Below are 17,475 nucleotides of genomic sequence, written 5' to 3'. Positions count from 1 at the left end.
AAGTGGTTGATGATATTTAAGAAAGTAGTCGCTTTTTACAGCGAGAATAATTGAAAACATAAACACAGAAGGAGAAGTTATTGATTATAAAAGCAGATTAAAATATGGTTACCATTGGGCTTTAGAGGGTTAATATGCCACAAGATATGTTTATATCTCATGCCCAGTTTTATGCAAAATACGACTTTTATTGGAAGTGTAGAGACTTCTTAACTAAACTATTCTTTTGTTGTAATTTCCACCTTTTTAAATTAACACTTTACATGATATTTACGATATAACTCGTTTATACGACTGCCCCATGTGGTTCATTTGGTGTCTACATAAAAAGATACGCGAAAGAAAGTTCTTCAGTCACGTCTGAACATCAAAAGCTAGCTATTTGTGACTTTTCAGCAACAAAAATGTTGGCTATTCTACAAAGAAAATATATTAACACAAGGAGGTTTGTATACGGAAACCCGCATATGAAGGATTAAACACAATCCCGATTGTAAAAAGCAGTTTATTTAATTTTAATTACCTCGGTTTCTAGAGGCTAGTACTTTGTCCAATAAGTGCCGAACACAGGGACCATAACCTCTACATCCCATTTAATTACATATTAATTAATAAATTCCTTAAGAAATAGTGAATGGAAAGAATTCTGGTTTTGGTTGAGTGAAATATGGGTTAATTAATAGGAACAGATATTGATAATTTCAGTCATTATACCTCTCCGTGATATGAACGAAATATCTCGTTCTGAATTACAGTCTGTGATTGTCCGTTGTATCATTAATGACTGACTGTGTAAGCAAAGGGAGATTTCTCGTGATATTTCTTCATGTTAAAATTGTTTACGTCGTGGGTCTGTTGGTGTACATATAAGAAACTACATGAACCAGAAGCTGATAATCTCCCACCTGGTTAAGAAATTGTCTCCTTTTTTTACAAAACTCGAATTGTCATTGCCGTGTTCCCTAGATCGCGCCATTTAACCTTATCCTTAGCCAGTTTAGTCCACTCAGTAATCTGAAATATTTTCAAGATCCATTTTATTATTATTCTCTCACGTACGTCTAAATCTATTTTAGGTCTTTCGTCTAACATTTTGTATAGACACTTATCTCTCCCATTTGCGCTGAATAGAAATATACGAACATAAGAATATAAGAACAGCATTTCAGCTCAAAATAGAACAACACGACTTTATGGTTTTTGAAAGAATATTTTACGCGTTGTGGTTGAACTGCATGTTACTGGCAAACAGGTTGCACCAAGATATTCTGAGAGCTGTTTAAAGTACTTGCACCTGCATTGCCTGCTAGTTAACACCTTGCATATTCCAGCAGTACTCATTACAAGTTCTGCGAACATATGTAATTAGCATTAAAATGTTTCAGCTCATCACCAACATTTAACAACCGCTTTGATTATATATGAAGTTCTTTTAAATATTATCGCAAACGGAAATGTAGTGCAATGATTTGTTTTAATTAAAACAAATGAGTTCTGAGGATAAAATAGAAGAATGAAACCTGTTTCATTATTTTCTAGGTAACTTTAAGTAATGTTGCAAAAAGAAATTTGGAATTATTCAGGTTCTGATGTTTATATTTTCAACAGTAAGTGACATTTCTAACCGGAAACAAGACTATTAAAAGAATATCAAATCTAAAACTTCTTGACGATGGTGAAGAGTCAATTGAATAAAAATTTACTTGGATATTATCCATCGTCTAGTAAATATAAAACTTAAAAAACGACGTTTCGGAGATGGGAATTAATTCCGGAGATAGGGATTAGCTCTATCTAGTGGGCCCAACTGTGTAGGAACCTGAAGACGGAGATAGAGTCCCATCTCCGAAACGTCGTTTTTTACGTTTTATATTTACTAGACGCTGGATAATATCCAAGTAAATTTTTATTCAATATTAAAAGAATAAGTTGTGTGTCCGGACAGACAATGATTGGTAAGTCTATTCATATACATACGCGCTGTCTCAAGTTAAGCTGAGGCGAATTGATTTTGCGATCTGGCGAGTAGACATACAAAAAGTTTATTTGCATCAACTAACTTTGTTCAATTTTACTGCTTTCATTGGTGACAGCGGCTTGTAAACTATTTTCTGTTGTCGGCCTTTGAATGTCCATGTGAAGGAAAGTAAGAATGGTTTAAATGCGATAAATGAGCAGGATAAAGCAGACTGATAATAAAAGAATATTACTGCAATTTTCACATAGCTTTTATTTGGAGATCTAACGTCACTGATATTCAGTCGATGTTCCTAATTAATGTCGGGTTAAGTGTTAATAATCACAACAAAAACGATGTTTTTTAGACTTTCGGTTGGCGAATAAATCTTTATCGAGTGAGATTTGAGGTTCTCACGGCGACTAGAATGGAAAATGATGTCTTCTGGGTTGATGCTTGTCCTGATGATGGAGGTAGCAAGGACCTCTGAAACGTCGGTTAACTTCTACCAGTCTACACGGCGCTAAAACCCAGAAGATAGCCATCTTCAACAAATTATTTGTTTGTACGAGCTGGCTTTGTGTGCTTTTCCTGAGGTTTCGTAAAAGGCTGTGCCTTTCGCAAGGAGTTTGATCAGCTTTTACACAATTAAATAAAGTTACTGAAATGAGTGTCTCAGATATTCCACATCACTGAATCACATTTATATCCACGTTTCAAGCCTCACTATATGTTTCAGTAACATCCACCTTAATGTTATCTTACAGCTTCATTCTCTTTCGTGTAAGTGACCGTTTTACAAGATACTTTAACTGCATAATTCTGTTTGTATTCCATGTCATCCCCACAAGAAGTGTTCAGGTTATAAACTATTTTTGTTGTTAAATCACAATGACGTATTTACGGGTTAATCCACCCCCCTCCACCCACCCCCGAAACGTCGGAGATGGCATAGAAAACTAAGTGTTTTTAAACGTTAAAAATTCGAATTCTATCAACTAATTTTTTTAATTTTGTATATTAACTTAGGCATTTATCCCACTCTTACATTTTCCCCTACTGGAATTAGTCAAGAATTACGTAACTATGACCTGCAATCAGCGTAAAAACATCCGAGTATTGATCTCTCGATATTATTCCAAGAAAACCGTGGACCCTTGTGTAAAGATAAAAAAATCTTTTAACATTACGTAGATATATTAATAATGAGTTATCAGTTACGAATATTACTCAGAATTCATGTCAATGAAAGAAGAAACAAGCAGAGAATCTTCAGAAATCCCTCACGTTTTGGTTTCATTTATTTGAGAGATTCGAAGCCAGATTCTTGTTATGGACGCGAAGTTTTCTGATCGCTAAGCCCAATTTATTTTCTGCTTATAAATAGTGGCCAAGCCACTTGATAGACTAGAGCTAAAACCATCCTACATAACCACACACGCTATAAATTCATCAACTTCTCCAGAATTTTCAAAACCATAAACATTTTTGTGTCGTGTATTTTATACAATTCGAGTTAATAACACTTCTTCTCATTTCCCAAAACCTAACACTTTATATTTCGACGTGTTCATGTATTTTCTTAAATCTAGTCAGGATCGTTTATGGTTTCAAATCTTTCTGAAGAGCTTCTAGGAACTTAAATACGTAAATTCATAACGCAATTTAGGTACAAAAGAAACATTATTTGTTAAGGCAATCGTTTGAGGCATCTTCCTGGGCTATAACAGAGCTTTGTTGTATGTTAGAGCGCATTTATAAATTCAGAATAATCAGAGCTCTGTATCACACGCGTTCCGGTCTGAAAATCCCCCGAGAACATAATATATGTGTGATTTAAAACTAATTCTTCAGTGTAAGCAGAAACAGATCTAGAGAATGTACACATATTTGGTTTCCCTTCATCATGAATCTAATTTAAAGCTTCACTGAATATAATCCCTCAGAATGGATGTACTTGTTCTTATCCAGTTGAACGCGAAGACTTTGCAGCCCAATAGAGGCTCACAGTGACGTGGGTCGAACTGTAAATTGCCTTAAGTCACTGCGTTCTTTCTAGCAACACATGAGTGCCACCTGATGATGGCAGACGAAATGCTGGGTAACGTGTAGCAAAAGTGTCCTTCAGACCAGGGTCAAATTGAGAGGCATCGTGTGGTTAAAATGTCTCTTAAAATAGCTGCGATGCGTGACATATATCGCTTTTCATTCAAACAGTTTACTTTGAAAACACACTTTATATCGACGAGACTGGCTTAACATCAATCAGAAATCAGTTGATTTGAGAATTTGCTGTGTATAATACGATATAACTTTTCGTAATTACTTTTTCGAAACACCCTTTGCCGAAATGAAATCCTAGACGCGTTAAGGTCCTTTATATTCATGAATATAAAATTTAAACGTAGTTTTATGTTCTATCTGAATGTTACCACGTGATATTAATTCGTCATTATCTTCACGTATTTCAGAATGTTGTAATATCGAATAAGTACAAATAAGTATGATTAAAACAATTATTTTGTTGCGTGAATTAAGTTAGGGCGTAAAATCAGGACATGAGTCAATTTTAATCTGAACCCCCCTCCCCCAAACCCCCCAGCAGTTGGCTTCTGTTCAAGAGCATCTTTTCGTAATAATCGCGGGAAAGTGTTCTATGCAAGTTACATGACAGCAGATACTGATTGTAACTCACGTTAGGCTGTGGTGCACCGCGGGTGGTATTGAAGGCGCCTGCCCGCCTCCCAAGTCTCAGGTTCAGTCCAGCAGTCACCTCCGCCACGGCCACCCAACGTAGCACCTCGCGTCGATTGTTCATTGTTGTATAATTTGGTTTCTAGCCGCGCGCGCGGGGCGACGTAGAATCCTCGGCCGATGGGGCCCGCATCTACCGCGAACGTTCAGAGAGCCACGTCGGGGAGGGAAGTTGGTTGGTTTTGCCGGCTGGTAAGTTGCTCACCGCCCGCCAAAGCCGGCAGTCGGCGGTGGGGCCAGGCCATGCACACATACAACACACATGAGGTGGTCAACACTTTTCCCCCCCTGTTCCCTCCCACGCATCAATGCGCCTGCCCGACGAGAACGGCGGAGGGAGGAGGAGGAACGAGGTAGTGCCTTGTGTCGGAAAGAGAGAGTGAACTGAGAAAGGGGTATAAAAAGACATACAAGGGTTTTGGAGATTGAAGGGAACAGAAAAACTATGCGCGTAACATACAATACTGAAGTGGCCCTGCGCTATCGTTCGATTTTCTTCCTACTGTCCGTTGTGTGTCTCCCCTCCCTCTTACCTCTTTGATCTCTTCCCCACCTCTCACTTTCCCTCCTCCTCTCCCCTTTGATACCAGTCTGTCCTTTTTGGTAGGTTATTGGTTGGGTCCCGCGTGCGGCGTAGGCTTTGGGGTCTCCGACTGTGGTGGTAAGCTTCCTTTCTCGGCCGCAAGGTGGCAGCTCTGTACAGCAAGCCTCTTGGAAAAGGCGGAGCAGTGGCAAGGAGAGAGAGGAACTTGCCGCTTCTGCTGAAGGATTTGTCCCTTGAATACATTGGGGGGGCTCTCTGTCTTCTTCTTCTGTGTGCTGGCCTCTCTCGCGCCCCCCCCCTCACCGCTGGGTCCCCCCACGACTTGGTTGTGCGCGCCGTAGCTGGGAGACTACATGTCAGTCAGTCTGAGGGAGGGATTTGTGCTGAGCGGTCGTGGAGGACTGTACTCACGTTAGCACACGTGGGCGAGGATATATTTTTGACGTCACGTGTGTACAAGTGTAATATGGGATACTCGTCATGTTTGAATTAAGAGGCCCTTCTGTCACGGGGTACTCTGTATATCAGAATCGTAAACACAGGAGCTGTACCGAATTCTTTACCTTCAGAAACGTAGGGGTGAAGTGTATTATGTGTCTCTGCGGACAACTGCAGGCAACTACTTAGAAAACAAAACTGCGAAGGAAAGTGAAATGTCACTCTCGTGATAATGGCATCAGTGATTATTGTTTCTGAGGCTATTTTTGGTGACATCTGTACGCCTTCATCGTCGTCTGCAGGGAGATATGTCGCCGACGGGGAATATGATGTCGACTGCCGGGAGGTACGTAAGCTACGTGGAGTGTCAGGTGCTGTGGTGTTCTGATCCGACACAGAGCTGTCTGGACGGAATCTGAAGCGGCGATATACTTGTGACAAGGTGATAAGTGGACGTCACTAGCTGTGGGGAAAACATCCTCACGAAGTTCTCGCTTCTCGGTGCCAGATAACAGCAGAGTGGATGGTCGGATGTCGGGGTCCACTAACTCGTCAGCAAATTGCTTGCAGGATTTAAGACAGCTGATGTTGCAGATTTTGGAATTTGTAGCTCGAACAGATGTGATACGGTTAACTTATCCTACGTATCCGTTCAGATATTCTATGTAGGAATGCAATTATTGACAGTTCGATTGTTCGACTTCGAGATGTTTTCCGTGATGTGTTGAATTGTTTTAAAATTAAAAACAAAACAGAAACGAAGTGCTACTTGACGGGACGAACCGTCGAAGACAGTGTGACGTAGATATAAAGACGGTTTATTATTTTTCGTGACGATAATAGAAATGTTATTTTAAAATAAATCGAAATAATATCGATTTTTATCGCATCGACGAAGGTTTTGTTTTATGGAACATGAATTTTGTAGGGGGAAAAAAATGAAAATTGTATTCGTTGGAAGTGGATTCAGAGACTGAGACTGGGTTAGTTCTTTGATATTTTCCCGAACATTTTCCAGGAATCATTAAAGATCGTGGTGTAGTGTCTGTGGTGTAGATGAACGTCTGCCTGTCCGCGTGTGTCAATTTATAAATAGCGACTCTTAGTTGTCTGGTTTATGAGGGGAGACATCTTTCTTAAGAAATAACCCTTTAACGTTCTTATAGCCTGTGTAACCCCCCCCCCCCCCCCCACCAGGAACCGTAACAAAAGTTTTCAGAAAGTAGTCATTGTTGCAGACGTCATGTCGAAAACACATTTAGCGTTTTGGAAGTTACGCTGTACAGATTTGGCTAGCAAACAGCTTTGTTTTAAATCGAATTTCATTGTCGTTTAACAGAGACGCGTACAGAACAGAGAATTATCTCTTGTAAGAGAGACGAAGGATCCTGTCCTTTGCGTGTCTACGTCTCGTTCCGACAGCCGAACTACACACGTAATTCTCAGCACAAAAAGAGAAACGAGAATATTCTAAGAAAAATAATGGATTGAATGTTTTTACGTGGGGAGTGCGATGTGATCTGTTGTTTGTTTCGCGTTGTTCTGTGATCGGTTCCCTGAACGAAATAGTTTGTGGTTTCGCTGTAGAATCCTGAGGACGTTACACAAGAACAACTGAGAGTTTTGTCAGGGAACTCTTTCATCATCCTTTTATATTATTATAATAATTGTTTTATTCTACAAGACGACGAACATGTGAACGAACCTGAAACGATGGACTTGCCAAGAAGTGTTTGACACAGAACAAAAGAGAACTGTGATCCGATAAACCAACGAGAAGAATTAAAAGTGAAGATTATTGTTACGAAATTCAATATTTAATAATAGCCTGTTCATGTCTCGGGTATTATAGAGTTAAAATAGGGTTATATAGTGGCTAATTAATACGAAAATCAATTAATAATTATAAAATAATTGTTGTGAAAGTTTATAATATTTATTAGACGTAAAAGTTTTTTTTTTTCAAAACACAGTTTTTTACTCTGTTAATAGTCTCACTAAATTAGATACTGGGCTTTGTTGGTGGTTAGCGGTAATTCTGTGTGTGCTGTGTTGTTTGCCGTGTGGATGAAGCCCGTTGTTCGCCATTGCAGATGAAGTGGTGGCCGAGTTCCCGTTGATAGAAGTGTCGAGAGACAGTTTCTCCCGGTGGTCACATCGGCTTCGATTTCGAGGTCGTAGGAGCCGTGAAACATGGACATCCAAGCAATGCAATCCATGGACTGGCTTTTTAAGAAGGAAAGGATCTACTTATTGGCTCAATTCTGGCAGCAGGTAAGCCTTCGTTAATAAGGTTGATAATCCCGTGTCTTGACTCTTCAAAGTAAGCAATTTTTAGCCATTAGCGTATTTTGTGATGTCCTTTATTAAAATCGTGTTTCCTTCCACGCCGATTTGTGTTTATCGTCGTAATAACAGAGAGTATACGACTTTCAATTGTTAAGCAGTTATTTTACGTTCTTCAAGACGTCGTTTCGCCTTGAATTTCAAAGTTTCGGAGAAAAGTTTTACGTCGCTACGTCGTGTTAATTCAAATGGTAACGGTCTCTCAGTAAAAATTTTGCGATGTTTTAGAACAATGGAACTGAAATGGTAGTGGACTGAAGAATGTTTTCCTTGCATGCAGATTTCTATCAGTGATTAACTGTGTTTTTTTTTAAATGATGACTCATGCAAACGCTGGTAATTTCCGTTATTGATTGGTGGTGATGCTTAATACAATCCTCGCACAAAGGAGTTCGTCCATTGCCTCTCCCTCCGCGTCCGTCGTGTGTCGCAGAATGTTCTGGAATAGAAAAGGTTCTTAGGAGTCCCCTCGCTTGTCAATGTTTTCGTAAAACTTTATTATACCTCGATACTGCATATTTAATTTCATTAACTACTAGATTTTTGTGTGAGTCTAATTCGTGAAATGTAACACGCCATTACAGAATTCGTTTTCGACGTACGATGAGCGTGCGAGTAATTTTTATGGGTGATACAGGGAACTTGTAGAAATAATTTGATTATGCCTGAAAGTTTATAAGTTCGTGATGAAATAGTAAATTCATTACGTTTCATTGTTGGAAACTGTTCAGTTTTAAAAATGTCACTGTCTCGTCGATTTACCTAAAACGCTGAACGTCAGGATGTAGACAACAATGGATTTGTCATTTGTTTTCGCGGATTCTAAACATGGTTTCTTACTTTGAGGAAACGTAAATTATAAGTGTTTGAAAACAATTCTGAGGAAAATGTTACAGTGAACAATTGAGAATGCTATATGACAATGGGTTACGTGCTTTGATAATTCCGATGCAATTACCAGAAAGTTTGTTTTGTTTGTTTGTCAGTTATATGATTAGTATTTATGTCTCGTAATTTCACGTATTAAGAGCGGAATGGAGAAATGATTTTCATAGGAACACGAATCGTGATTTATAGTAGAACGTTTTCTAAGGCTTTAGTGTTGCAATAAATTATGCAGTATGAATAACAAATAAATTATTTCGGAACTGTACCTCGCTTGTTTTGGTATTGAGAAGATGGCTGTGCAAATGAATGTTTATTGTTTTGTGCATTCGTAGCAAGAAAGTCGAACAGCCGCGTAACATTTGTTGTACGTTTAGAATTCTGCGTAGTTACAAGTATCGATAACATTTCGTAAGTGTAATCAAGTTGCGACTGTTACGTCGATGTGAAACAATTCGACCCATCGATTTCGCAACCAGAGTTTATGCTAGAGACTTTACGTAAAGAATATTGATATAGTTCTGAAGACATTCTTGTCGTTGGCGTTTCGAAAAGAAAACAATAATGAGAGATTGAATGTTTAAAATTTAATCGTTGTTACTGTTTCATCTCAAATATTTGAAACTGTTTTATCGCATTTTACATAACCAAAGTACGTATTCTTACATTTACGGAATCAGAATTTATTTCTGAAGGTACGAATTGTTAACATATTTGCCAGAACTCCTTTGAAAAGCGTCGTGACCCATTGAAGTCCTCTGCACATAGCAACATACAGAAACTCAGGCATATTTCCGTGTCCCGAGCTGGATTCGATCCCACGATTCGTGCTAACAAGTTGTCAAATGTCTGAAGAATTTTGAACAGCTCGAGGAAAGCAAGGGTTGACGTCGGATTTAGTTACGTAAAACAGAAACGTGTGAAAGTGAAATTTAATTTTAAAAATTGTAAAAAAAAAAAATATTATTTAAATGCTGTGTTTGAAAAGAAGAAGAAGAGATTTTTGTATCATTTATGAAATATATTAACGTTTGAATTAGATGAAATCCAAAATTTATACCAAGAAGACAGTTCATTCCGTGAAACGCAGTGTTAATGCATCCATTTTTGAAACCATCTTCAGGATCGATTGTAATAGACGCGTACTTTTAATGATACAATTAAAATATTTTAACAGTGATTTCTCCACGTTACGTTACAGGGCGTACCATGAATTTGATTTTCTTCAGTAAATTACTAAGCTTCTTAAATATTAACGGGAATTAGTAGTATTTTAAAAATTTTGACGTTGCGAAAATTTCGCTTATTTGCTATGTAATTGTCATGGATTTATAAATTGGGTTCCGTTTATCATGACGAAACTACGCCAGGGGTCTTGTGGGAGTGTTATTTTGACGTCAGTTGTCAGTAAGCTTTCTTGATCGAAAGCTGAGTAGACTTTTATACGTTTACGAAATACAGAAGGTTTGTCGTTTCGTAATGTCGGAAATTACCACTCGCAATGCTTGTCCGTTCCTCCTTGTTGCGAACTTCGTTTCGTTTTTGTTTTTGTTTTAAACTTAACTGATACGCGGGTCGACGTAATATACAAAGTGATCAATACCGCGTGCCCTAATCACTGTTTTTTTTTACGTAATGTTACAAATGCATAGATACTTAAATACAAGATTATTTAAACTTAATAATGATATGATATTTGTATTTAAACGAAAATTACGAACATTGTGTAAGAAATCCGATGACTACATGTCGTGTCGAGGACAACACTGCCATTATTTTATAAATTTGACCTGAAAAATTGAAAACAATTACCATCATTTATGTTCCCACTGTTTTCAAGCTAATTATCATGCATTACGGGTTCAATTAGAAAATTACTTTTCTATTTTTCTTACTATAATAATGCGACTAGTTTCTTGGTGTAATATAATATTTTGTAATGTTAGCTAAACACGCTGAAGTTAGACATACTATATTTTTTTTCCCAGTTATCTCTACGAAATTCAGTTAATTATTAAGCAGTCTGAATTCTCAGGTTGACTTGTTATCTGTGTGAACACATTTTTTTTTAAATTAAAAATAAATTCTTTGCGTTTCCTGTTTTTCAAAATTCATTGTACTTTAAATTAATTAATTTTTTAAGATATATTTCGTAATTAGTAATTAATATCGTAAGGAAACGTAAAGAATATGGGATATTTAGGACATTTTACGTAATTTTTTTAGTTCATTGTACAGCCGCTCGCGTTGTGAACCACGGAACCGACAATCGACATTTGCCACAGCTGCAGCCAAGTGTCTGCGGGAAATATATATATTTTTACTTGTTTCCTTTGTTACATTAAGCCTGTACGTTATAGGTCATTAGACTTCTATTAGGGAATACTGTTTTTTCTACATGTCATCCAACACCATTGTCTGTTATTACAAAAATTAAGCTGGCAATCAAGACGAAACCTTCAACTTCACCAACAAGATTCCTTCGATGTCATAGAAGTAAATCAAAAACTTGTTTGACACATTATTTATTTCCAGGTGTCTTTCAGAATGAAATTATTACGTGTTTTTACAAGAAATGTAGAACAGAATACTGTCCATTGTTAACAATGGCAGGTTGTCATCTAGAATTCGAAAAAAATAAGTTTTTGACACGTTCAGAGGCCATGGCGAATGTAGTCGATATTTTTAACTAACAATCGAAACTCGTTGGTTGTAAACCAGTACGTGAAATTGTAATTTATAGAAATAATATTAATATATTACACTAAAAACGCTGTAAATTAAAAATGTTACGTTTAAACTTAAAACATTTACGTTCAGGACATGTCGTTACTAAAATTTATCGTTTGTTTGCATCGGTACGTATCTGAATACAGAATTAAGAATACGCTGTGAATATTTCTTTAAAATAGGCCACTGTGCCTTTACAAATGAAGTCAGATTATTACCTTATCCGCGGTGTACTGCAATAGGACGGGATGTTTCAGCTGGTTTATAATTTATTTTTAGATTGAGACATATTGTTAGAATATGGCGTTGTTTTAAGAGAATATACAGTCGATTCCCTGTTATGACGTGCATCGAGGTTACCGTCGAACTCTTTGCATTTACTATAAAGTTAGCGATGATATATTTAAATAAGTCTGTGTATTAATACGGAACTGTTGCGAGGCGTGGGACAAACACGAGAGAAGAATATTGCATGATTCTGTGCCAGCAACTTTTAAAAATACACAATTCTTAATTTAGGCCTATCTTCAATCCATAATATCGTAATTGAAAGCGCATTGGACGAACCATTTATAGGAGTACAGTCTATTAATTCATTAATAAATTATTTACCCTGTGTATTTGTTGTTGCAAAAAAAATGTTTGTATCAATTTGCTTATCAGTAGATCCGTAGTCATTAAAATGAGAATCTTAGTATAAGCTATGCAGTTATTAATAATTCACAAATTGTTAATCATTTTCCTGAGACTAAAAATGAAATGGAATGCAAATGATAAGACTTAAGTACTTGGTATTAGGTGTAGTTTCGTAATCAGTGTCACGTATAAACCACATCAAATTTATTAGACAGAAATATGAAAAGCAACAAAGTAGGACGGCAGATGGCAGAATTGTCACTGAAACTACCATTTTTGTCTTTACATGGAACAAGATTTGTTAAAACTTGTTTAATTCTGATACTTACGTATCAGAACGCGATGTCTAATTCCTCTTACGAATTCCTTTGTTTTAATTAGATTTATACACTTCGTAAACATTAAGTTCGGAATTTTCTACTAGTTTCGTCTGGTTTTCTTGTGACATTTCGTACGACAGAAGTTTTTCTAAGTTCTACCCCGTTTGGACAGAGTAAGTGAAAACAATTGCACATTAAAAATAAATGTAATGCTATTTGTTTCCCACAAATTATCGGTAGGTGGCAGTTCAATCAAGTTGTATTTTTCATTTGTTTTATGTATATAGGCCCGTACTTAAGATCTCCATGTCTATTACGAGGGAGCTCGTCGTGCGAGCGGTCCTGTGTTCAAAACCTTGCCGCTGTACCGTCAGCTGCTCTATTTTTATCGTCTTAAGTCTATTGATGGTGGTTAAATTGTAAGACGTTTAAAGACCACAAATGAGAAGGAATGAGATATTTTATCGTCTTTACTGTTCCTTCTGTGATGGCAGTGGCAAGTTACGATGTTTCAATTTTTAGGTTATGACACCGTATTATGATGGACTGATTTTCCAATGTCCTCCTCAGGTTATCTCATTAAGACACAGTCCATCACTTATTGAAGTCCGTAACAGAAAATATGTTTACGATTTAGCAGTCATATCCAGTAGCTTCAAAAACTTTTTTTTAAAAAAAAAAAGCCACCCGAAGATGACCAGTTAAGGTCGAAACATTGAGTCCGTAATAAAAAAAAATTGTTGTGCAGGCGGACTGCCAACCGAACTATATTATTTATTTTAGTTTCACAAACGTTTTCGTCGCGTTCTATAAAATATTTGAAAATGTCACGTAGCCTACGTAAGTTGACTTTGTTATAATAGCTTAAGTAGCATCCTTGAAATAACATTTTGTATCTGTCTGATGTTAAAAATAATACTTCTGTGAGTTATATTTCATATATTTTTTGCTACAAATTTAGTCTGATGTATTTATTATTCTTCTTCTTCTATCTGCGACTTCATTTGAAGTAGTCTTACCCGATGCTCTTTGCTTGGTTTAATTCTCTGTTAGTTTGTTACTTGATTTCTTAGTTCATTGGGTTTATTTCGTGGTTACTACGTTGGCTCGTCACTATATTGATTTCTGCATTACTTAATTAATGAGTTCGTCAGTTAAATTGTTGATTAATTGATTGATTGGTTCGTTAGTCGAATGCCTGTTTCATTACCAAATATTTTAATCAGTCATTAAATTAATTTCTCGGTTAAATAGTCGATTTAACTTCTATAATCTTTCACCAAGGTTAGTAGAGTTCTGTAATACCGACTGATGTATCCGTAATAAGAATTTCTTTTCCAATTTCATGGCTTAGGCGCCTTGGCCTGTCCAACATAATGAATCTAATATTTTCGACAAACGTTGGTACCCTTGGATGAAGGATCGGCCCATCACAGGACAACACAAAGCGTCACGGAAATTCCCTGGGCGGAATTCGAAAACACGACTCCTGTCTAAGATATTGCCCTATTTGAATGATCTGCCCACCAGAGGAGGAACGGTCTATGATGAAAATCACATTTTAGTGTAGTTCAAAATTATATACGGAGTATTTGCACCGTTGGAAATGATTTGTGTGTTTGTATGTCTCGGAATTCGATCCACGGACTTTGAGAATTGTGAGAGTCAGACGCGAAAGCTACTTTGCTTAACCAGAGAATGCATTTAAATGAGTGTTCTGGAGGGCGTGACGCGAAAATGTTAGGTTTGATCCGTGGCCATAATTATCAACGCGACGTGTTCTTTTCGTAACCCCCTACCACGATATTATTAAATAGTTAAATTATTTTAATTGAACTTGGTACGAAAATCATGCCCACTACAAGCCGCTCCACATTCCTGTGTCTTAATTTTCTACCATAAACGGTACCAACATGGCGACCGTGAGAACTTGTGAGGCGGTAACTTGACAGAGTAAATATTTTGGGAAATAGATCCTATATATATTATACATAATTATTTTACGCTGTGTTAACAATTACAGGCAAGTTGACGATATGAACAGTGATGTTAGGCCTTTTTGAATATTATATTTTCGTGATAATGGCATTTTTGCATTGAAATGGATCACAAATTTGTATAATTTCTGTCTTATAATGCTTGTTAGCTTAGACTGTAAACATTTGAAGGAAAAATAGAGTCATTGGCTTCTTCTCAGAACCTCTTACTGCGTCTATCAAATCTACTATACGCTTCTAAACAACACCACATAAAAATTATATCATTCTTTATTTAAAAAAATTAAAATTAACATGTAATTTGCTGTGGTTCATTTAATATAGGTTCTACTGTCCTCTGACGTAATTACAACCCGTGTCCAGTAACTTTGATCAGTACGATCCTACAAGATGGTTGTCCACCGTGTATTCTGATAGACTTACATCGGACCTCTGAAACGTCGTTTAACTTCTACAAGGACACATGGTACAACGACCCTTAAGTCAGTCATCGTCTTACTCACAGCCGTGAGGACCTGAAAATATCACTCGTGTATTGTTCTTAGACGACAAATTCGCACCGAACGCCATTTTCAACCATGTTTTCTTTCGATTATCGATATATTGACTTTAGGAATCGACGTATCTGTCAAAGGGAAGTTGTAATTTGTAATCGGCGTGGCTAGAGAAGTGTTTTGTCGTAAACTTAATATATACTGGGGCTCTAGGAATGGCTAGTGTGTGTTTGTGACACCTGTACACGCCTTCTAATGAATAGAAATGGATTGGAGGTTGTCCATTTCACTTTTTATTGTACATTTTCATTGTAATGAGTCAATATTCCGTTCGATGATGACTACAGTCATGTGTATAATGTGTATATGCGCGTTTATACACACGCCATCTGTACGTAGCTTTCAATGGGTGGCATTTGTTTCCTTCGTTGTCCTCCTGTAACTGCCTAATCTTGTTTAACTTTGTCCGTGTTTACAATCGCATACAGTGCGCACATTTCTGAATTCCGGGTTATAATGTCTCATTCCTATGGAAACAAAGCGGAATTTATAGCACGACGAATGTATTTATTGGCCCAGCAATTATTAGCTCATCAAGAGTTGTGATCCATAAGGCTAGATTAATACTTCGCTGTTGAAAGATGCGGTCGTGGTCTATTTTAAGTCACTACACCTGTATTTTCGCAGGAAAGGCGAAAGGAATCTCACAAATTATCTGTCGTAACTGCCGACCTGGCACTCACGTTGAAATTTCAACGTGTTTATGCTGTAGGGTAGGAGTACTGTTCACGTAATGATTATTGAAACACAGAATAGGCCTGTACAGCGTCACGTGTTTGCGTACCAATCAGTCCATTTCAGATCCAAATATGCTGTGTGTTAGCCTACACCAAGGAGTCATTCAAAATGAATCTCTGGTGGAACACTCCGAAGATCGAACACTTCAAATACCGAAATCCGCCACTGACAGAAATTTAAATAATTCGATATGTCCTTGGTTCTGTGTTGTGTCTGTAGACCGAAACGTTTTCCTGAACACGTTGTTTAAGAACACACGTAATTTGTGCTCTGTTTTCAGGGCAAGAAACCGCTTTTCAAACCTTACAAAGAAACTATCGAAATTATTTTTAAATGCTGATGATTTGAAGGGCAGACAGTGCGATAAGAATGTTTCAAACTAAGCAATGACAATCATTTCGAGATTTTAATCTCTTCAAATATCATCGATTTTCGTGTTATTGTTATTTTATACGATAATTGTCTGAAGACTGATTTTAAAATTAATTCATGTCGAATCAACTTTTAGTTTCCCCCCCCCTTATAGATTATACAACACAGCCACGTATTTTATCCTGTAATATAAATTCGAAAATAACATTAATAAAAATATTTGTACCTAAGAGACTATGCAAATGATGAATTTGAGAATCTTCCGAAATTAGAGCTTCGCCCTCAAAGTTAATGTCAAGGTAATTCAATGAAATATATATATATCTGCTTGTTAACTAAATAAAAAAACTTTCTTACACAAAAATTTCTGTGGTTAAAGTGTAACATAAAACATCGTCGTTTATTTGAGGAACACGATTTGGTGATGACAATTGGATTGAGATGAATCACAGGGAGACTGAATGTCAGTTAACTAGTCGGTTTTCAAGGAAGAGAGAGAGAGAGAGAGAGAGAGAAAGAGAGTTGGGGTCTGGTCTTGGTGTCACGATGACACGACCCTCAGACATTTGCGTTTATCGGTTCCTGAGAGGTTACAGCGTTGAACCACACTTCTTTCATTCGAGTGACATTACATAATTGTTATTAGAAACACCCGTTACTTAGCTGTAACTAACCCCATGGAGATATCTTCTTGAGAAGCTGACAGTTGCTGAGGTTGTTAAGAATTTTCCCTTCTTTTATCGAACTCGAAAGTTCATTGCCATGTTCACACTGTTCTCTTTCCCTATCCCGTTCAACCCAGACTATATCCTTACGTTGTTTTTAATATTGTTCTACCGTCTACATCTAGGTCTCACAAGTGGTCTCTTTCCTCCAAGTTTTTTTTTTTTTACTAAATTTTTGTGTGCATTTCTGATCGCTCCCATTTCTAAATGCTGATTTTTGAAACTTAAATATTTTTTTTTTAATTTGGAGTAAGAGAGCTATACTTCAGATTTAATTCTAAGGAGCCATTTTGTTTTGGTTATCTGATTTTAAGTGTCACCCTCGGCCTTTGTTGATAATTCTGAAGTTAATAATTAAGCACAGAGAAGAAGTTACTTTACGAATTTTCGAAGCGGTTACTTGTCTGTTTCCAAAAGATAAGACTCTTTGAAATAAATCGATTGTTGATATGATAACTCGATTTCAGCGATTATAGCTA

At 37.0% G+C, this 17,475-nt stretch overlaps 1 protein-coding gene and 1 long non-coding RNA gene across 9 annotated transcripts in view; one reads left to right on the top strand and one right to left on the bottom strand.

Moving 5' to 3' along the window:
- Positions 1-5,185, bottom strand: part of LOC110828392 (uncharacterized) — a 120,212-nt gene extending 115,027 nt beyond the window's left edge. For 2 of the 3 annotated variants that reach the window (XR_015537611.1, XR_015537609.1), the window contains exon 1: positions 4,653-5,185. This is a non-coding gene — a long non-coding RNA (uncharacterized LOC110828392). The remainder of the gene's footprint in view (positions 1-4,652) is intronic. The other variant, XR_002542657.2, reaches the window with a different exon arrangement.
- The window catches only part of ct (homeobox protein, cut), a 298,644-nt gene that overhangs the window by 42,108 nt on the left and 239,061 nt on the right, over positions 1-17,475 (top strand). For 3 of the 6 annotated variants that reach the window (XM_087357960.1, XM_087357930.1, XM_087357918.1), the window contains exons 1-2: positions 5,603-6,039; positions 7,787-7,967. In XM_087357960.1, coding sequence (XP_087214086.1) covers positions 7,887-7,967 — 81 coding nt within the window. In that variant the 5' untranslated portion in view covers positions 5,603-6,039; positions 7,787-7,886. Of the gene's footprint in view, positions 1-5,602; positions 6,040-7,786; positions 7,968-17,475 lie in introns of those variants that run through there. The other 3 variants (XM_087357938.1, XM_087357940.1, XM_087357925.1) reach the window with 2 other exon arrangements.

The sequence above is a fragment of the Zootermopsis nevadensis genome, unplaced genomic scaffold (assembly GCF_977971745.1).
Source record: "Zootermopsis nevadensis isolate Lab colony 2312 unplaced genomic scaffold, Znev_1.0 Znev_ptg000002l, whole genome shotgun sequence".
Lineage (NCBI taxonomy): Eukaryota > Metazoa > Arthropoda > Insecta > Blattodea > Termopsidae > Zootermopsis > Zootermopsis nevadensis.
This window is presented reverse-complemented; position numbering and strand designations above follow the sequence as displayed.